Raw genomic sequence first — 16,047 nt, 5'->3', positions numbered from 1 at the left:
ATCTGCATCCCTACAAAATAATGGTTGCCCAAAAGTTGTCTGAAGAAGATTATGAAACTCGTAGGGCTGCATGTGATGACATTTTGCAAAACATTCCCCCAGTTACTGTCTTCATTTCTTCTGATGAAGCCCACTTCCACTTGTGTGGAACTGTTAACAAACAGAATTTCCACTACTGGGGTGCAGAAAATCCTAAGGAAATCTACCAACAACCACTACACAGCCCAAAAGTCACAGTTTGGTGCGCCGTTTCGAAATTTGGTGTGAAGTTTGGTCCGTACATTTTTGAAGAAGATGGACAAACAGTAACGGTCAATGCCAATCGCTATTGTCACATGATAGAGACATTTTCTCGGCCCAAGATCAACCAGTTTTGTTTTAGACCATGAGGAAGAAGAAGTTTGGTTCCAACAGGACGGGGCCATAGCTCACACTGCTCGGCGGTCCATTGAAATGTTAAGAGAGTTGTTCCCTGGAAGTCTTGTTTCTTTAAGAGGAGACATTCCCTGGCCCCCAAGGTTCACCCGACTTATCACCTTGTGATTTCTTTCTGTAGGGCTACCTAAAGCCTGAAATGTACAAACATCGTCCCAGAACTCTGCAAGAACTAAAAAATGCCATTAGGCAGGAAAGTGGCAGCCATTCCAAGGGAATTTACACGAAGAACTATGGAAAACTTCAGGGAAAGACTTCGTGAGTGTCTTAACAATGGGGGACATCATTTATTCGGACATAATTTTCAAAACCAAGTAAAGTGTACTAAGTGATGTAAAATTCTATCTTTTAACTTTTAGTTTTCTAATTTGTCACACAGTAAAATGTATTCGCGCTTAATTTTTGAGATTTTGGCATCTCTTGGGTTTTCTTCCCCGAGACCCAAACCTCATCATACAAACCTAACCTCTCGTTTTAACCTAACCTAACTATCGGTGACCGAGCTCAGTCGTCTCCAAGGGGGCGCTGGTCGGTCTCCAGAGTCGCTTCATGCCCCCTCGAGGGCAGACAGGGATCTTGGCAGACTTCTCACACCTTCTGGAGACGTCCCAGAAAGAGTATCCGTGAGGGCACTGGTAGAGGGTGCCATGCATCCGTCCACCCCTAAGCTGACACTTATAGAACCTCTGACAGTCTCCCTCGTACGGGAAGTGACCCTCGGCTGGACACAGGCTGCGGTGGGTAGACACCTCCACCTGGGCAGAAGAGGAAGTAGTAATATAAATATCATCGCAAAACAATAAGAAGGGGGAGATGCAGAAAAGTATACAACAGTACTTCAGCACCGAGATATTATGAAATAAAATAGTACGGTAATGCCAACCAGCGTGTAGAAAAGGTCATAGGACCACATTTACATAGACCAGTGGTTCTCAACCTTTTCAACGCTGCGACCCCCTTTTTAGGTTGAGAATTTTGGTGACCCCCTTCTTGTAACATCGTAAAGTAAGCCTTTGTATGCAAAAAGACAGCAATAATTAGTTTTAAAAAACATAAAAAAACACTATTCAAAACTATATAAAAACGTTAGTGAGCACTAATTTATTAATAATTAATAAACGATCCGGTAATAAATGTAACGAAAGTAATTTTAATCATTTTCAATTCTTCAATATCAAAGCAGGCAAAGACTATCCGCAGTGTATTTACAGAACTGACGCGTAGTGTATTTAAAGCCGCGGAGACAGCCTGACATGGAGCTGCACGCGCAGCCATCGCACGGCGCAATTCGTCCTCCGACAAGCCACTGTGCCAGTGTGCCAGTCGACTGCCTGACGTCTTAAGAAATAGTGCGTACTTTGATCTTCAAATTGAACACTCAAGTTTTAGTATTGATAATGGATAAGTTTAAAAAAAAAAGCTTCATGTAGCAAAAGTAGTTCCGAAGTCTCAAAACCAAAATGCCGAAAGTATGATAATGCATATCTACAGTTTGGTTTTACTGAACTTGAAAACAAACCTCAGTGTGTTATTTGTAGTGAAGTTCTATCAGTTGAAAGCATGAAACCTTAAAAAATTAAGCGTCATCTTGAACCTAAGCATTCTGCGCTGAAAAACAAACCAGTCGAGTTTTTCCAGAGAAAACTGCTGTCCCTTCGCAGTGAACAGGTAAATATTAAAAGTCATACTGATGTTAGCAAAAATGCCCTCAAAGCTTCGTACGAGGTAGCGCTAAAGATTGCTAAAGTGGGGAAGCCACATACCATTGCTGAGGAATTAATTATTCCTGCCGTAATCGATATGGTTTCAAATATGATTAATCCTCAAGAAGCTGACAAGCTAAAAAAAAATCCCACTATCAAATGACACTGTGTCACGACGAATATCATACATGGTGAAAGAAGTTCAGAACCAGCTAAAGATGCAAATAAAAGAACGCACGTTTTTTTCGATTCAATGCGACGAATCAACTGACATTGCTAACTGTGCTCAGTTTTTGTGTTTTATTAGGTATGATTGCGGTCACTCTATTAAGGAAAATGTATTATTTTGCAAATCTTTGCCAGACCATGCCACAGGTGAAAGTCTTTTTAAAGTGTTCAATGAGGCAACTGAACCATTTGAAATTGATTGGAACAAATGTGTTTCAATTTGTAGTGATGGTGCAAGAGCCCTTTCGGGTAAAAACAGCGGATTGATTGCCAGGTTGAAAACGTTAATGCCATATGCAAACTGGGTGCATTGTTTTTTACATAGACAAGCTTTGGCAGCTAAAGGAATGCCGGATGACTTGCGTCAAGTTTTGGCTGAGGCTATCAAAGTTGTTAACTACGTCAAGAGTCGACCATTGCAGAGTAAATTACTTGAAAACTTGTGTGAAGAGGTAGGAGCCCTGCACAAACATTTGCTATTCCACACCGAAGTGAGATGGCTGTCCCGGGGTAACGTGTTGAGTAGGCTGTTTTCATTGAGATCAGAAATGTTGCTTTTTTAATGGACAGTAAACATGAACTTTCCACTTTTTTCAGCGATGAAAAATGGTTAATAAAGCTTGCTTACTTAGCTGATATTTTTTCTCATCTCAACATTTTTAACTCATCCCCACAAGGACCAGAAACAACTATTTTGTATGCTCAAGACCGAGTAAATTCATTTGTAAGAAAATTTACTTTTTGGAATACAAGAATAAAAGATGAAGACTTTGAAAATTTCCAACTTACTCAAGAATTCAAGGATTATGTCTCAAGTATTGGTGACACATCCATTGACACATCATCTCTCTCATTACTCATATCATCACAACTTGAAGCCTTGATAAAGCAGTTGAATGATTATATTCCTGTTAAAGATACAAGTGGATCTGTGTGGATAACATAACCATTTCCCGAAAAAGGTGTTCAAAAAGCTGAATTGAATGCTGGCCTCCACGATGAACTGATAGATATATCAAGTGATCAGTCATTGAAATATAGCCTTATACTTAAAGCGAAATATAGCTTTATACTTAGCCGACAAGTTTTGGCTAAGTATAAAGAAGGAACACCCAGAATTTACCAAAGTAGCATTGAAGATTTTTATACCTTTTTCTACTTCTTACAATTGTGAAAAAGGATTTTCCACAATGGTGAATTTAAAAACCAAATCAAGAAATCGTTTTGGCACTGGAAAATGATATTATTTTGTGTTTGACAAAAATCAACCCAGACATTCTACAGTTAGTTAATACAAAGCAAGCTCAAGTTTCTCATTAAGTCATTCTGCTGGACTTTAAAAAAAATGTATTTTGTGTAGTGTGCCTTTTTTAGAATAAACAAATTTTGTCTCACAACAATAAGGCCTACGTTACGATACAAGCGGCGCGGCAGGCACCATCATTTTTTAGCAGCGATGTTGAGTCATTTATACCTCCATTTGTTCCTTTTTGTTAATTATAGTTGTATTTAAAAATACTATTGATTAATTGTAAATTGATTAAATATACTTATTGTATTTAACAAACGGACTCAACTCAGTTTCTAAATAAGTACATGGTCGCTTCATTTGATATTCGCCGCTCATATGGTATATATGGCCTGAGTTTTTTAGTTTTTTTCGTTTATCACTTATCTCGCGACCCCCCCAGACCCGTCCCGCGACCCCCCTGGGGGTCGCGACCCACCGGTTGAGAACCCCTGACATAGACTATTTCTACATAACCTCTAAACTCTACACTTGGATACACCTCTACATTTGACTGTTTGGCTTAACCTTTTATTAATGTTATAAAACACGTGTTAATTATTGCAAAAACATTCATAAAAATAAAATTAATAATATTTTAAAATTTATCACAGATAAGTGTATGGAGAAAACATTTTTATATTGTATAGCACATAAAGCTGCTTTATATAAAATAGAACCATTAGATAAGAAGTGTAAAACAAAATGAGATGTGAGAAAATTATGTAAAAGTAAGTAAATTATAATAAAAGAAAAAATATAATATGGTAGAGAGAAACAACATCAGAACAAGGAAATAGCAACGAGCGAATAAAAAAACACTATATTATGCCAAATTTACCTGAGAAAAAATGACGAATTAAGTATGTGCAAAAATTAACAGAAAAATCAAGATAATATTGACTCAGAAAATAAATATCTTACAGAGTAACGATCTACAATTGGCAATCGTCAAAAGAAAGACAACTTGTGTTGCAAAAATTCATCAGAGTGAACAGTATACATATATATATATATATATATATATATATATATATATATATATATATATATATATATATATATATATATATATATATATATGAATATTAATTAATCTCTAGTATTTCCATTTGAACCGGAGAACGTAATATGTTGGCAATTTCACAATTCATTTAGGAATGTGTTTGAATAAACGACGCCCATTTGTCACCAGATGGTATAGTACAATCAAAATGAAATTTTGAAGTTGACATGCCTGATTTGCACGCTAAAACTCAAATGTTTAGTTGCCAGTTCCGAAAGAACACATCGCCTAACTTGTGTGAATTTGATGAGATGAAATAATTTAATTTCTGAGTAATTTACGGCGAGAAACAAATACAAACTAATATAAATTGTATGACTTTCATGAAACAACTGAAGCAATTTCATATACATACGTTACCTTTAATACTGTAAATCAAACCCTAAATTTGCTCCAATTCAAGAATAGTTTTTGATCGATTTGCACAATTGAAATATTTTCCTGTTGGTTCAAAATCTGTGAGGCTTGTTATTTCTATATAGTTTTTGGAACAAAATAAGTATTTGAAGTAAACTGCTAGATATATCTTATTCAACTGACAAACCCCCGAACGACATAATTAGCGTATTGTTAATATAAAGGCTTGTGTATTATAACGCATTATTGTACTCCTTTTTCAATACTTACAGGAGGTATAGATCCATCTTCCAGCCGCCTCGTGTTCCTGCTAGCCGCCATAGAGCCTTGGCAGGGCGCTGCCTCTTCTGTAAAAGAGATGGAAGCATATAAATATAACATTTAAATTTATATTTCAAGTACCAATTATTTATAAACATCACGCCTTCAGTAATATAATGCAGAACCTTGCCGACTCAAACGTGTCAGAAAGCATTGACTTCTAGAAGGCGTCAATCTACAACCTCTACATTGTAAAAATATTATGGAGTTGGTCAGACTGATTTTCCAATGGTCAAAACAAATGACTTAAACAAGGTTTTAATAAACTAAATACAAAAATAAAAACGCACAGAATTAAAAAAAATTGTGAATTTTAATGTTATTAACGTAGTTTTTCATCTCAACCGAACCTTATTACCTAATTACAGAGTGTGCCTTTATCTTCTAAACAAATTAATTACGAGCGAAAGGTGTTCCGTCAGAATATTTAAGTAAATAGTTATTATTCAAAAAAATATAACTTATTTGAAACTATATAGTTTTTTTTATTTATAAGATTAAGAACAAACTAATTGAAGAAAGAAAATTACATATATTTTACACATTTACTAAATTAAAATTATTTATATTTATATTTTCCTGAAAACTTATACCTTTACCATTATATGCAAGAACTATAGGATCGCAATATTGTGGTATGCATGAAGCTTTGTCAATATTTGAACTATATTAAAAAATCTTACGGACGAATATTCAAAGACGCACTTAGAACGCATTTAGAAAATGTATTCCTCTCTAAAAAGAACTTTATTACAAGTTTTTGATAAAACATTTAATTTTATTCCTATAAAGTAAAAAAATAAATATCATGAATAGGGAAATTTCATGGTTTTATTCATCAAGGTGTAGTTGAAGGTTGTCTACAGAAGTTGGAAACTTAGTCTTCCTGGGTTGTCCCAACAATGGGCAAAATTTCAAAATTACCATAACATTTGCGAGTGTCAGAATGATTGGACCGTAAAGAATTTGGAAAAATAACGCTTTTTTAAACAGATAAATATATACTTCATAGTGAAAAATTGCTGATGCGGTCCAAAAAGTACCCAAGCGTCACTGTGGAAGTTTTCACATTAGAATTATAACTTTAATTTCATGTTTAGAAGCAATCTGAAGCATGAGGATATCCTAAGAAGCACCTGTGTAGCGGGGTGGAAGTAACAAAGTATGTAGCAATTTAGTATTACAGACAGCTATATTGTGACATTACTCTATTGGATGTAGTGTTACATCTAATATACAGGCAAACCTTGAAGTACTTGAATATTCCGTATACAGATACATCAAAAGAATGTGGATGTAAATGCATGACTGTTGTCTAAGAACGCTTTCATCTAACAACAGTGGTTAAGTGTAAATACTGATAGTTAATAGAGATCAGCCGTAACGGACCTACAGCTGAATCTCGATTTACGGGAATTATAGATCTAACTGCTGTTAGAAGAGGAACGTGTAGTAGTATCCTCGACTCTCTCGGTCACGTAAGTAAACGCGTGCAACAACCTACAGGTTTATCCTGAGATTTCACTCCTATTGCTATTGTCATTTATCGTGGGAGACATTTATATTATTACATTTTACTGCCTATGCCTACATGAATTAATTATATTTTTCAATACAATTGTATCTGTTGAGTGATAAACATTTTAAGATCTAATGTCAAATAGTGTTTTATATCTATTTGTGTGTGTGTGTGTGTGTGTGTGTGTGTGTGTGTGTGTGTGTGTGTGTGTGTGTGTGTGTGTGTGTGTGTGTGTGTGTGTGTGTGTGTGTGCGTGTGCTTAGGTACAAAAACGCAATGAATAGGTTTTTCCAAAAATTTGAGATATTACGCATTTATATTCCTCAGCACCACTTAATCAAGAGGTATGACTTTAAAAAAAAAATATTGTCCTTTTAAGTCTGAGGTATTTTTATTATTTAGCTTGACAAACAAAGGCCACATCAATACCAGATTTAAATAACTGAAATTGATGCTATAATTTCTCTCTATTACCATTACAAGTGTTCATTTTCAATTTGTAATTTGTTACGCACAGAGACTATAAACTTAGCTTTTTTTAGAAAATACATGTTGTCATAATGTGTTACTTTTTCACATTTTACAACTAAACAAACAATTGAACTTCAGCAATGTAACAGTTTAAACATAAATGTTATAAAGTTAATGCAACAAGTTTATATTCTCGAGTATGATCTTTTTTATTATTAAATTTCAATATATCTTGTAATACGTAATACTTGTTATTGTTAACAAATATTAGTAATGTACGGGTTACAATCTTGCTCCATATTAAGCGCGCTATTGGCACTTTCAAAGAGATATTTATTAGTATGAGTAATTCTGTAGCCAGGATTAACACGTCCTTAAATTTAACTTGTAGTCCGAACCGGTAGACCTTTTGTACTGATTATGTCCAAGCCAGGTTGAGATGAGGTTAAGAACAGATTAAACATATTTAGTTTTAAACTTGTGCTTGAATTTTATTTGTTTGAATTGAGCTGCCCTTGTATCAGTAGTAAAATCATATGCAGAACACTCTTGAGTTGAACACTCATATAACGCAGGACTTGGAAGAGAAAGTTGTAATGAGGTGTGCACCGATATTTTCATTGCACATTAGCGAAGAGAGGTTTTAGAAGCATATAAGTATAAACCCCGTCCAGCACTATACAAAATCATTGGAAAAGGTGATATCTGAATATCTGAAGATGTACCAGAGAGCAGTTAAGCTAAAATTTGACATTTAAAGTTCATTGACTATACTGGTGAAGTGAAGACTGTATGTATATATACGTACTCGTACGAACACAGTCCATGCACGGCCATCGACCTTCGGTAAAATTAGGATTATTTTGCGGATTTCGTTGAGGCCCCAGTGCCCAAATACCTTGCAAAACCAGTGTGACCGGTTCATTAAGATGAGAATCATATATATATTGTCTTAGTAATAGAGTATAATGTGGACTTTCCTGCGGATGTTGTTTGCTTCAGAGAAGAAATGTATTTTCTTTATTATGGGTTTTGGGCTAGTAGTTGCAGTTTTTATTTTTATTTGAATGCGATTGGGTTTCATTAACTATATGGAGTGTTATAAGGTATAAGACTCTGATAAAATTGATCTAGATATATGTTCTTTGTATAAAAGATTTTAAATTGGAAAAAGAGAATATAGAATTTCTTGAAGGAAATAGAAAATGTATCTTAATCAGATAATATATTTTATTTCTTAGTAATAGGAATATTCCTATACCTTTTATGAAGGATCTGAGCTTGATTTCAAAAACAGAATATAATTTACATTACATTTTTAGCGCTCGTCTAAAACTCCGAAAAAAAGTAACTTGTTGAGTAACATAATAAATGTTAATAAGTAGTAAGTTGTTATACCAATGCTACTCATACTTGGTAATTATGATCTGTCCGACTTCTTCACAGATTACTTTGGTACCGTTTTATAAGGTGGATTATAGCAACTAGTTAAGAAACAACGTACTAACCTGCAGGCAAACATTGAACCTTCTGTTCATCATATATTGTCCCGTTCGTACAAGCCAGGACTAGCACCTTCAGGTCGTGATTGTCTGCAGAACTCGTGCATTGATAGAAAAGATTACAGTGTTTTGGATGTCTCTTGAATCCTGTGGGACATACGAGATGCATCTGACCCTCCTCTAAGGTGGGACATGCAGAAGTGTCTGTTCCTGGAGGAATAGTAAATGGTTGATCTGTAGATTCCATTGGTTGTGTGCCTCCGGTGCTCTCGGTGGTGGAAATCTCTGTATTTGCAGGAGTGGACTCTGTACCGTCGGTGAGTGGCGTAGAAGCTTCGGTGTTGCCAGGTGTAGATGATTCCGTATTAGTAGTACCCTCAGTGGTGGACTGATAAGTAGTTTCTACACTAGTTGACTCTGTCAAAGTGGTTCCTTCCGTGGTGCTTTGATCTGTGGCACCATCAGTAGTCATGGTTTGGCCTGTGTTTGTGGTTCCAACAGTTGTGGATTCCATATTAGTGGTTCCAACAGTTGTGGATTCCATATTGGTGGTTCCAACAGTTGTGGATTCCGTATTAGTGGTTCCAACAGTTGTGGACTCCGTATTAGTGGTTCCTTCTGTTGTTGTAGATTCCAAGTTCGTCGTCCCTTCTGTCGTTTGTGTGACCGTCGTCGCAGGCTCTGTAGCAACCCCTGGGGAACTTGCTGTCCCGCTGCAGTCTCTGGGTGGGTAAACGGAACCGGGATGATTACAGGTATCTAAAGCTGGATCCCATATTGTACCTGGAGCACAATCGAAGTGGTAAACTGAAAATCGCTCTCCCTTGCCATCGTCCCAGTCAACGCAGCGGTAGAACTTGTGGCAGTCTGTAGGATGAGGATAGAAACCTGCCTTATTGCAAACTATTTGACTTTGAGGTTTCGTTGTACATGGTGGACTTGAAGTATTTTGTCCAGGCTCTCCTTGGCCAGTTAGTCCAGGTTTTCCAGGTTGTCCAGGTTGCCCAGATTGTCCAGGTTGCCCAGATTGCCCAGGCTGACCAGGTTGTCCTGGATGTCCCGATTGTCCTGGTTGCCCTTGTTGTCCGGGATAACTGGATTGTCCAGATTGTCCAGGCTGAGCAGATTGTCCTGACTGACCAGATTGTCCAGGCTGACCAGATTGTCCAGGCTGACCAGGTAATCCGGGTTGGCCCGATTGTCCCGGTTGTCCTTGTTGTTCAGGATGATTTTCGTCACTTGGTTGACTCGGTTTGGGCTTTTCTTGGCCTGCAGATTCTGGTATTTCATTATTAATGTCGGTTGACGCACCTCCCGCTTTACAATCATCCCTCTTGACTGCCCAAGCGTGGTTACAGCTCGTGATAACTGGATCCCATACAGTTCCAGGTCCGCAGCTAAATTCATATTTAGTATATCCTGCACCGTTGTTCACACATCTATAAAACTTGTTGCAATCGCCTTCGACTGGGAAAAATCCTTCAGAAGAGCATTGATCTGAAGATGTTGGCCTTTTAGTAGTTATTTCTGGTACCATTGGTGATGTTCCTTGCTGTCCAGACTGGTCAGGATGTCCTTGCTGGCCTGGTGTACTGGGACGACCTTGCTGTTCTGTCTGTCCTGGTTGACCTGGATAGCTTGGTTGCCCTGCCTGTCCTGGTTGCCCCGGATATCCTTGCTGTCCATTCTGACCTGGCTGTCCAGGCTTTCCAGACTGTCCTGTCTGTCCAGGCTGGCCGTACTGTCCAGGCTTTTCAGGCTGTCCTGGCTGTCCAGGTTGTCCTGGTTGCCCAGGTTGACCTTGTTGTCCTGGATGTTCAGGCTGGATTTCATGCCCTTGCTGGCCAGGTTGCGATGGCTGAATAGGTTGCTGTGCATGTTCGGGTTTTCCTTGACCAGAAGGTTCTGGTATTTCATTGCTAGTATCTGTTTCTGACCCCCTTTCTTTACAATCAGCCCTTTTGACAGCCCAGGCATGGTTGCAACTACTTATATCTGAATCCCATACTGTACCAGGTCCACAACTAAAATCGTATTTTGTAAACCCGGCACCACTGTTAACACATCTATAAAACTTGCTGCAATCACCATCGACTGGGAAGAAACCTTCAGAAGAGCATTGGTTTGAAGATGGCGGTTTTTTAGTAGTAATTTCTGGTACCATTGGTGATGTTCCTTGCTGCCCAGATTGGTCGGGATTTCCTTGCTGGCCAGGTGTATCGGGACGACCTTGCTGTTCAGTCTGTCCTGATTGACCTGGATAGCCTGGTTGTCCTGTCTGGCCTGGTTGCTCCGGATATCCTTGCTGTCCAGGTTGTCCAGGCAGTCCTTGTTGTCCAGGTTGTCCTGTTTCTCCTGGGTATCCTGACTGTCCTTGCTGGCTAGGCTGTCCAGGTCCCCCTGTATGTCCTGGATATCCTGATTGACTAGGTTGTCCTGCTTGCCCTTGTTCTGGTTGGATAGGTACACCTGGTTTAGGTGATTCTGATATTTCATTACTACTAGTATCTTTACAATCTTTTCTGCTGACTGCCCAAACATGATTACATCCTGTAATATCTGGGTCATAAACCGTGCCAGGGCTACAACTGAACTCGTACTTTGTAAAACCAGAACCAGTATTGACACATCTAATAAATTTGGAACAGTCACCCTGAACTGGCCAAAATCCTTCACCTGGACATTCACCAGGTTTACAAGGCTGACCATGTCCAGGCTGACCTTGCTGTCCAGTTAGACCCTGTTGGCCGGGATGTCCTTGCTGTCCAGGATGACCTTGCTCTCCAGGCTGACCTTGCTGTCCAGGCTGACCTTGCTGTGCAGGCTGACCTTGCTGTGCAGGCTGACCTTGCTGTCCAGGCTGACCTTGCTGTCCGGGCTGACCTTGTTGTCCAGGCTGGCCATGTTGTCCAGGCTGACCCTGTTGTCCTGGATAGCCTGGATGTCCTTGTTGCCCAGGTTGACCTTGTGGTCCAGGCTGGCCTTGTGATCCAGGTTGGCCTTGTGAACCAGGCTGACCTTGTGTAGGCCGACCTTGTTGGCCCGGCTGGCCTTGCTGACCAGGCTTGCCATGTTGTCCAGGTTGACCTTGTTGTCCAGCTTGGCCTTGTGATCCAGGTTGGCCTTGTGAACCAGGCTGACCTTGTGTAGGCCGACCTTGTTGGCCCGGCTGGCCTTGCTGACCAGGCTTGCCTTGCTGACCAGGCTTGCCATTTTGTCCAGGTTGACCTTGTTGTCCAGGTTGGCCTTGCTGTCCAGGCTGGCTCTGCTGACCGATTTGACCTTGTTGACCGGCTTGACCTTGTTGTCCTGGCTGACCCTGTTGTCCAGGAGAGCCTGGGTGTCCTTGTTGCTCAGGTTGAGCTTGCTGTCCAGGCTTAACTTGTCCGGTTTGACCTTGTTGTCCAGGCTGACCTTGTCCGGTTTGACCTTGTTGTCCAGGCTGACCCTGTTGTCCTATTTGCCCAGGTTGTCCATATTGGCTACTTGGTGTAGTTGGAGGAACTGAAGTTGGTGTGTAAACAGGAGTTGTTCCTTGATTGTTACTAGGCGTTGTACCTTGAGCACTTCCTGAAGAAGTTGTCTGTGTATTAGATCCTGATGAAGATTCAGCTTGGCTGCTTGTCGTTTGAGATCCCGTAGATGACTGTTGACCACTGGTTGCTGAACTTGTTTGCTGGTTCGTTCCACTTTGACTTCCCTGCTGGTTTGTTCCTGAAGTTGTTTGTGTTTGGCCCCCACTGGAAGATGATTGTTGGTTATTTCCAGCTGATGTTGTCTGAGTGTTACTTCCAGAAGATGATGATTGTTGATTACTTCCTGTCATTGCCGTTTGAGTGTTACTTGAAGACGATGAAGATTGCTGATTGCCTCCAGAAGAAGTGGTTTGTGTGCTATCTCCAGCTGATGACGATTGCTGATTACTTCCAGAAGATGTTGTTTGAGTGTTGGTTCCTGACGAGGTAGACTGTTGATTGTTTCCTGATGACATAGATTGAGTATTGCTTCCTGATGAGGATGACTGTTCATTGCTTCCTGACGACGTAGTTTGCGTGTTACTCCCAGAAGAAGAAGATTGCTGGTTACTCCCAGAAGAAGAGGATTGCTGGTTACTCCCAGAAGATGATGTTTGAGTATTGCTACCTGAAGATGTTGTTTGGGTACTGCTTCCTGACGACGATGACTGTTGATTGTTTCCAGATGACATAGATTGAGTATTGCTTCCTGATGAAGATGACTGTTGATTACTCCCTGAAGATGTCGTTTGTGTGTTACCTCCTGAGGACGAAGACTGCTGATTGCTTCCTGAAGATGTCGTTTGAGTGTTGCTTCCTGCGGATGAAGACTGTTGATTATTTGATGAAGAAGAAGCTTGCTGGTTGCTTCCTGATGATGAAGACTGTTGATTTGCATTTGATCCAGAAGTACTCTGGCTGCCTGCAGATGTAGTTGAAGATCCTCCAGAAGCTGCCGAAGACTGGCTATTATTGGATTGCATTGACGACTGACTACCACCAGCAGACGAAGTCTGTCCATTATTACCACTCGTCGTGGTTGTGTTCCAAGAAGAAGATGATGAGGAACTGGAACTACTACTACTAGAGGTGCTGTTTGACCAGGTTTGGGTGACTGTACTATCATCTAAAGTCGAATCAGAAAGAGGAGCACGAGGAGTGGTTAGCCCACAATCTGTTCTGTGGACAAGATAAGGATAGTTGCACGTTTCATGTGTTTGATCCCAGACTGTACCTTCTCCACATTTAAACTCGTATTTTGTGAATCCTCCTTCACCATTGGAAACACATCTAATGAATTTTTTGCAATCATTTTTCACTTCGTTAAAACCTTCAGATGAGCAATTACTGTTTGAAGACTCGTAATCCTCTTCATCTTCTCCACCTCCTAGTTCTGCTACATCTGGCTCTTCGGTAGATGACGATCCTCCACTTGGTTGCGTTGTACCCCCTATTTGCCCCTGATGGGTTGTGGTTGAAGACCACCCACCGCTTGGTGAAGATGTGCTTGGAGGAGTTTCGTTGTTTTCCCATGACCCAGAACTGGTGGGATATGTACCATCACCGGCACCTCCTACTCCTGAATGGTTGGGGTAACTTGTTTGTCCAGGTTGTTCTTGCGATGGTACTCCTAATGTTGGTCCTATGTTTGAAGATTCACCTTTACAATCGTCCCTCTTAGTAGCCCAAGCGTGGTTGCAAGACTCGGTAGCCTCATCCCAAACAGTTCCCTTAACGCAATTAAAGTCATATTTAGTAAACCCATTGGCACCGTCTTGGACACACCTGTAAAACTGTCTGCAGGCTCCTTTTACACCAAAAAATCCCTCACCAGAGCAAGGAGGAGTCTCTACCTTTTCTTCGTTCGAACTACTTGGGCTATTTTCTCCATAGGGAGCTCCATTGTTAGTATAATCCACCGAACTACCTCCATGGCCTACGTCTAAAGGTGGATTAGTTGGTTGGAGGTTGCCATTAGAACCTTGACCACCAGAGACTCCTGGCCCTTCAGCTACTCCAGAAGAGGATCCTCCTAAAGTAGCAAGTTCGTTGCTACTATCTCCCGGAGAGGGTTCAGGTTCTGGATTAGGTGGAGGAGTCAAAGCTCGACATTCCGACCTCGGTGATGCAGAAGCGTGAATGCAGATAGCGCTTTCTGCATCGAAAACTGTTCCTGGCCCACATTCAAACTGGAAGGCGGTCAGCTGTGGCTGGTTGCTTGAACCCCATTCTATACAGCGGTAGAAGATCTTGCAGTCTTTTGGGTCCGGATGAAAGCCTTCAGAAGGACACTGAAACGAGCTACCATTCTGTCGTCCTAAGGCTTTATCCCGCCGATATTCTGAAAACAAAACACATATCGTAGATCAGCTACGTAATAATTTCAAATCACGTAATTAAATAGTTTTACTATTCTATAAAAACCTATTTTTAACATGTTAAATTTGTATAAAGGTAGATTCTAGTTCAAATGAATGATTGCTAGCAGGTTAAATATTCACCGTGGTAATATATTAAATATTAATTATTATTATATATTATATATGAAATATTCAAGTGGTAATATTGACATTAAATTATAGAAGCTATCCAAAATATGTTAAGCAAATCTTTTCTTCGTATGTTGGTTTGAAATGGGGTCAGAAAGTTTTAAATCCGATGCGGGAATTTAATCTCACTGTTGAAACAAATATGAACATTAAAAGAATTCCTGATCGCCAAATTTTCATTCATACAGTTAATTAATGGTCTTAATGTCAACAATCAATTAAAATGAGAGAGATTAAATATTATCTCGGTACTTATCAGACAGCTATTTATTATAGTTCAGTGAACATCAATGTGACATTATTTAGCTGACAGTGACTTTACTACAGCTGTGTGGAGCTGACTGATCTACAGCTGTTCTATCAATACAGCTGTCAACATACAGTTATAAAGCATGACGGGAGAATTACTTTGGCGCGCGCACGCTTGCTATCTTGTTCGTACGTGCGCGTGCGCAGAAGCACAGTTATAGATATTATCAATCACTTTGGTATTTTCTCACGATATGATTGGAATATCCAACAATCGTGTTAGAATTTGTGAAAGTGAGATGAGTTTAGCACTTAAAAACTGGCGTTTAAGTGTTTGATGTTATTTCTGTAGTACGTTAACGGAATTCAATATAAGAGTATATGGGATGTTATATTCTCTTAGGGACAAGAAGATAAGGAAACCTCTCAATGCACTTAAGTCCTGAAAGTAACTATGCGATACTTTACGAGTTCCAGGGATAATCAGGATGGGTAAAGTTAGAACTATGAGGCACTTCATGTCGAGATCCCAAGAAGAGGGATATCGGGTACTGTCTCAGTTACCTCACGATGGAACAAGGTGTGGCTAGTTCTGTTCATCCTCTTCCAGTCAAAGCAGCAGGGAACTGGATTAATCCGTGTTTAGGCTTTAAAAAGCCGTTAACATGAAGGGAGCCTAAAAGTTCAACAGTCATCCTCTGTAGTAAGCTAAACCTATCGACCAACCCTTTTATCGTAACATTGCGGTTAACGATGTGCCGCTTAGATTTAAACGATAGACAGTTTTTGCTAACTCCAGTAATAGATTATACTAGAAGGCATACTAAATGCTATACTAAATTTA

At 39.7% G+C, this 16,047-nt stretch overlaps 1 protein-coding gene across 1 annotated transcript in view; it reads right to left on the bottom strand.

The window, feature by feature from the left end:
* Positions 1-779: 779 nt before the first annotated feature.
* LOC124354288 (collagen alpha-2(IV) chain-like) overlaps positions 780-16,047 on the bottom strand; it is a 71,239-nt gene continuing 55,971 nt past the window's right edge. Inside the window, exons 3-5 of the mRNA XM_046804628.1 lie at positions 8,897-14,746; positions 5,348-5,424; positions 780-1,190 (exon numbers count right to left, since the gene is read on the bottom strand). Coding sequence (XP_046660584.1) covers positions 924-1,190; positions 5,348-5,424; positions 8,897-14,746 — 6,194 coding nt within the window. The 3' untranslated portion in view covers positions 780-923. The remainder of the gene's footprint in view (positions 1,191-5,347; positions 5,425-8,896; positions 14,747-16,047) is intronic.

This window comes from Homalodisca vitripennis, chromosome 2 (genome assembly GCF_021130785.1).
Source record: "Homalodisca vitripennis isolate AUS2020 chromosome 2, UT_GWSS_2.1, whole genome shotgun sequence".
NCBI classification, from domain to species: domain Eukaryota; kingdom Metazoa; phylum Arthropoda; class Insecta; order Hemiptera; family Cicadellidae; genus Homalodisca; species Homalodisca vitripennis.
The sequence above is the reverse complement of the archived record's forward strand: the minus strand, read 5'-3'. Positions and strand labels throughout refer to the sequence as shown.